The sequence below is a fragment of the Curcuma longa genome, chromosome 18 (assembly GCF_044706935.1).
Source record: "Curcuma longa cultivar G26 ecotype Majalengka, Jawa Barat chromosome 18, ITB_CL_G26_1.1, whole genome shotgun sequence".
NCBI lineage: Eukaryota > Viridiplantae > Streptophyta > Magnoliopsida > Zingiberales > Zingiberaceae > Curcuma > Curcuma longa.
In genome coordinates this window covers 4,782,570-4,788,590 of record NC_133878.1, presented here as the reverse complement: position 1 = coordinate 4,788,590, position 6,021 = coordinate 4,782,570, and the positions used below count along the sequence as shown (strand labels likewise).

At 39.8% G+C, this 6,021-nt stretch overlaps 1 protein-coding gene across 1 annotated transcript; it reads left to right on the top strand.

Moving 5' to 3' along the window:
* The first annotated feature begins 727 nt into the window (after positions 1-727).
* LOC141812152 (short-chain dehydrogenase TIC 32 B, chloroplastic-like) lies at positions 728-2,840 on the top strand. The gene is made up of 8 exons (XM_074700187.1): positions 728-961; positions 1,248-1,479; positions 1,571-1,650; positions 1,740-1,893; positions 1,999-2,077; positions 2,161-2,245; positions 2,338-2,384; positions 2,481-2,840. The coding sequence occupies exons 1-8, from the start codon at positions 844-846 to the stop codon at positions 2,643-2,645; spliced, it is 960 nt and encodes a 319-aa protein (XP_074556288.1). The 5' UTR covers positions 728-843; the 3' UTR covers positions 2,646-2,840.
* Positions 2,841-6,021: the final 3,181 nt, after the last annotated feature.

Sequence of the window (6,021 nt, the reverse complement as noted above, 5' to 3'; positions counted from 1 at the left end):
AGAATACGCTGAAGGTGGTGAAGCCGATGAATAGAGAAGTCAGAGCGAAGGTGGTATTGCTAGGAAACAGAGAAGCCGAAATGAAGGTGGTGCTACCAGGGGAATAAAGAAGTCGAGGTGAAAATGGTTTGTCGGGGAATTGAGAAGCTGGGTGAAGGTGGTGTGAGATAGAGAAGTTAGCGATGTAGGAACTTTGGTCGATTGATAATGTCAGGATGAATAACTGAAGCCGATGGCATTCGATGGGAAATCGATAGAAAAAAATAGGATTATTATGCAAGTGGGAAATGACTCTACAGGGAAAAAAATGAAGACATGATTTGGATTGCAAATGTGGTTCAAGATGATGATGTGACAGATAGAAATTTTGCAAAAGGATAAAATCATAGGATACGTGTGATTTGGACAATCTCAAAATTATCTACGCAATTTGGATAAGTCACATAGCTACACGTGCGCGGTTTGGGAAATTGCCAAAAGCTTTGAGTATGTGAACGAATTTAGTCAAGTGCGTCGACCGTGGATAAACAGTCTCTTCTGCGTTAGTATTACAAAGGAGAGACTACTTAATTTTTTGGTTTGGAGTCATAAAACTAAAAATTATTATTGTAAACTATGAGGATTAGAATAATAATAACACAGTGATCGAGGATCAAATACAATGTTCTTGTTTTGTTTTTTGTTTTTTTTATAACAACTCCCGCGTTTCTTCCAACAACTTGTCAATTTTTAGGTGATTAAGCGAGATAAATAATCATCTCCTTGTTGCTTCACATCTCATCCTCTTCTTCCTCATCGCCTTCTTGCTCTTTCTCTTCTTTGTTCAAGGCTACTCCCCAAACCATGGGTTACTTCAGGGAAGCCACCGGCATTAAAGGCCCCAGCGGATTCGGATCCGGCGCCACCGCCGAGCAGGTCACGCAAAGCATCGACGCCTCCCGTCTCACCGTCATCATCACCGGTATGCCCTCCGTCTCCTCGGTTATCTTTTCTTAATCTTCCGCATTCCAGATCTGGAGGAGTTGGTCATGAGAAATCATTACTAGCTAGTTTAGACTGTGAAAAGTTTTTGTTTGCTGCAAAGATCTGGGTTTTTGTTTCACACCAGATCTTGTTGCCGGAAGAAAAGAAAAGATCTCATGCACAAAATACCATCTTGAACATAAACTTCAGTAGAAATTTAGGTCAACGAACTAATTTTTTTACTGCCTTGGTACCGTATGTATGAGATTCTTCTTGAAATTCAGGTGGAAGCAGTGGTATTGGAGCCGAGACTGCGAGGGTGTTGGCCCTCAGAGGAGCCCATGTCATCATCGGTGCAAGGAACTTGGAAGCTGCCAACAATGTGAAACAAAGCATTCTGCAGGGCATCCCATCTGCTAGAATTGACATCATACAGATTGATGTTAGCTCACTCAGATCTGTCAGAGCCTTCGCCGACAAATTCCTTGCAATGGATCTGCCTCTCAATGTCTTGATGTAAGTAGCTGCCTGCATGGATCTCCTGCTCTGTGTTACATGTCCTGTCAATCTTTTTGTGCCAAATCTCACATATTCAATTTGTTTTCAGTAACAACGCTGGAATCATGTACTGCCCGTTCCAGCTCTCTGAGGATGGTGTGGAGATGCAGTTTGCCACTAATCATCTTGGTATGGTTCTTCACACTTCCCAGATCAGCTTTTCTTCCTCCCAAGTATTCATCAGGATTTTGAGTTTAACACGGACCTTCTAATTTCAGGTCACTTTTTGTTGACCAATCTTCTCCTCGAGAAAATGAAAACCACAGCAGCGAAGACGGGGATTGAAGGCCGCATCGTGAACCTATCCTCTATAGCTCACATTGGACCTTATAGTGAAGGAATCAAGTTCGATAAACTCAATGACAAGAAGGCGTAAGTGATAACTATCAGTCAGGCATATGGATTTCCATGACTACAAGATTTTAGTGTTCTCTTCCATTCAATCAATTGATGGTTTCCATCTGATTTAACTTCCAGATACAATGATAAATCGGCGTATGGGCAGTCCAAATTGGCAAACATCTTGCACTCCAATGAGCTCGCGCGGCGCTTGAAGGTACTTTCTAATGGTCTAGAACGATGCTGTTCGAAAAAGAAAGAAGAAATTTATCTCATAGAATACAAATTCATGGTTAACAGGCAGAAGGTGCAAATGTCACAGCAAATTCTGTTCATCCTGGTCTGGTTAGGACAAACTTGGGGAAACATTCTCCCATCTTCATGAGTATGCTACTTAAACCTTCAAATTCATTGCTGATCTACTCCATAGTGATTCTCTTTGAACTCAGATTTCAAATTTGTTGCTTTTGCTTTCAGCGGTGTTGAAAACTGTCACCTGCGTCCTGTGGAAGAACATACCTCAGGTCTGTCAAACTTGCTGAATAACCTTGTATACTTGCTAGAATTTGTTCCCACAACGTACAGTTGAGCACCAACACTCTGCATCTTCACAATTTCAGGGAGCAGCAACCTCATGTTATGTGGCAGTGCATCCAAGCCTGAAGGGCGTGAGCGGGAAGTACTTCGCCGACTCGAACGAGGAGAAGCCGAGCGACATGGCCAGGGATGCAGCATTAGCAACGAAGCTTTGGGACTTCAGCGAGCAACTTGTTAATTCAAAATAAGAGAGACGAGTGTTGTTTGATTCCTACGTTACGTGGCTATTACTCCTCTTCGTTGTTGTTTTCTAGTTGTGTGGCGTGAGGCTTCGAAGTATAATTGAGTTGGTTACGATGAAAACAGACTTACTGAAGTCTAGTTGTGTGAGACCGTCTGTACTATTATTGTTATTTTCAAAATAAAGCCTAAGCTGCTATATTTTAAATGAATCTTTTGTTAAAGTTCTTAAAAACAACATCACACGACGAGCATACATACATAGGGCATATCAGCACAACTAGTACACATAGGTAAACAGGTCTTTAATGAGGCAAAAAGAAATACTAAATTAAGATGGAAACCGCTATGATCCCTAAATCAGTAGGAAGATGCTCAAAGTACTACTTGGCGAAGAGTTCAACTCTATGAGTTGACATAAGGGTTGATAGATCACAAGGTTTGGCTAATAGATACTCAAGATAATACCACATCGGGTAAAAGTGAAACCTGCACATAAGATAATAGTCACTACAATTGCTAGGTCTACGATTATTACAAGAAACGAAGCTCTAAAAGGAAATACTTGAGGCAATATTACATACTTCAAAATAAAAATCTCCCCCCATAAGGAGGTAATCAATATTGTCTTTAAGTTGCCAAAAAAGAGAAAGGCAGTGACACTTTAGAACAGTATTACATAGGATAAAGAAGTTTAGGTTCAGTGATAATTAGAACAATAGCAAGAAGTTCGTTAGCTCTGCCTCTTGGACTCTGGTAGATCATCCCAGACCTTCTGAGAGTCTAGGAAATTTAAATCAACCCCCTTTGGTATTAGCCCTAATTGTACAAATTGTTTGCCAGTACCTTCGAAACCATACTTTAGCATCTTGCTGGTCTTAATCCTAGTAGCTCGTAAAACTCAGCGGAGCTTAGGAAAGTATTTTTCTTTTTTTGCCACTTAGCCTCTTCATTTTCCTTCAGGTTGGCCAACTCTTTCTTAATTATGTCCAGTTCCGTCACCACACTATCTTGGTCAGAGGATATTTGATTTTTCTGTTTCTTTTCATCTGACAATTGTAGTTCCAAGTCCTGCATACGAGCCGTGGCTTCATGTAGGTCTTGTTGCAACTCCCCTTGTTGCGAGTGGCTGACAGCTAGACTTGCTTTTATTTTAACCTGCTCTTCTTGGTATGACTTAACTTCTTCCTTGGCCTTGAATACCTCTTCTTGGGAAGATTTAAGAGTCAGTTGAGACTTCTCTAACTCTTGTTCTAACTGCTGAAGTCTCCCTATCCTGAGGTCAACATTCTTTTTCAGCCTCTCTACTTCTACCATAGCCCTCTCCATATTAATCTGGGCCGCTTCACTAGCCTGACGATGTTTCTCAATTTCAACACGCGTCTGGGCTTCTTCAACATCTCGGGTATAACTTTTTAGCTGATTTTTAAGATCAGTTATCTGCATCTCTAGTTGCCCCTGGGTATATAACATGAGAGGAACTTGCTTTGCTTAGCTCCCTGTACTCTTGCCAGACCTAACAAGCATCAAAATGTTAAAGTAGATAGTCAGTATATAAGGTAGGCGGGAATAGTGTATATAAATTTCAGGAAATATACTTACTTTAGCCATAAAAAAGTTTAAACGCTCAATCAGAATGCCAGTGTCTAAGTGAGGTAGTATTTTAGTCTCGTATCGACGGAGCTCATCCATTGTTAGCCGAGATTGCTCTTCTTGAGAGGCTTGCCAGGGGGCCCGAGGAGGATGAGGAGGAACTTGCACTGATTCTTTTCAGGCATTACTTTAGAAGGAGCAGACGTGGCCCCCGAGGAAGAAGTTGAAGATTTTCCTTTGTCATGCCGATGCTTGATTTTGGTCTCTCGAGGGATAGACCACAATGGAGAGACCACCAAAGGAACCTCTTCGGAATGGCCACCTGGGGTCTTTGGAATTTTAGTAGAAGGTTTCTCTTGATCGGACTCAGTTCTGTCCTCGATAGATTTTTCATTCTCCTCTCTGCTCCTTTTCCTTGATCTTGTCTCCTTAACGGTCTCAGACACCCTGATCGCAGGCTGTGATTCAGGGATTGATATGAATGTTGACAGGTCATATATATGTATTTTATGAATCGATCCGATTGATCGATATTTGATTGTATATACGGGATAATCAACAAATAAGCAGATTAGGGGAAAAAATTAATTTTGCGATGAAAATCATTTTCGTCGTAAATTGACGATCGAATTTTACGACGAAAATAGGTTTGTCATAAATCTATCATAAGTTACTATTTATCGAAATTTAGCAATGAAATAGCATTTTTGTCGTAAAATTCGTCGCCAATCACGACGAAAACACTTTCGTCGCCGATTGGCAACGAAAATGATTTGTCGCCCATTGGTGACGAAAACGATTTGTCGTCCATTGGCGATGAAACCAATTCGTCTCCAATCGACGACGAAAACACTTTTGTCGCTGATTGGCTACGAATTTGATTTTTCGTCGCAAAATTTTACGATGAAATCAGTATTTTCGTCGCAGAGTAATTGACGTTGATTTGATTGCGGCGAATTTAAATTCGTCACAAATTTCGTCGCAAACGATTTTGCGATGATTTTTTTTTTTTGAAATTCATCGCAAAAGTCAGGTTTTTTTGTAGTGAAATTTTCAAGTAGCGTACATCAAGCTTCGTTTATATATGCCCCCCAGAATATTGATAGAGTAGCTAATATTCCATGCAAGCTTTATCCCATAGAATTAAACTGCTTTAATCATCGGGGGTTCAATCAAATGAATTGAGAAAGGTTAGTATTGATGCAAGCAACAGTAATAAAGGGATAGAAACACCTTGTGCAATCTCTCATTTACAATGTTCTTCATTCTTAATAGAAATATGGCTTGACAATATTATTCTCAATCAAGCAACCAAAACAACAACGAATCGATTAACAATCAATTAAAATATACTTTATTTTTAATTGTGCAAAAATGATTTAAGCACACTTCATATAATTTTAATAAGAAAGATAGAGTTTAAATTTTAATAGAATTTAAGCACACCTAATATAATTTTAAGCACATCTCGTAGTATTCTAATAAGAAATGATTTAAGCACACCTCATAGAATTTTAATAAGAAAGATAGAATTTTTAGAAAAGTAATAAGCAGATAGAGTTTAAATTTTAATAGCATGAATATTCTAAAAATCAATTTTTAAATATGTGGGAATAAAATCTCTAATTATAACAAAAATAATATAGAGGCTTCGCTCCGGCCACCGGGCGCCAAGAAAGTTAGGGTTCGCCCTTGGACGAGAGAAGAGAGAAGAGAGAAGAGAGAAGAGAGAAGGGAAGGGAGGGAGGGAGGAGGCTCGATAGGAGAGAGAGAGAGAGAGAGAGAGAGAGA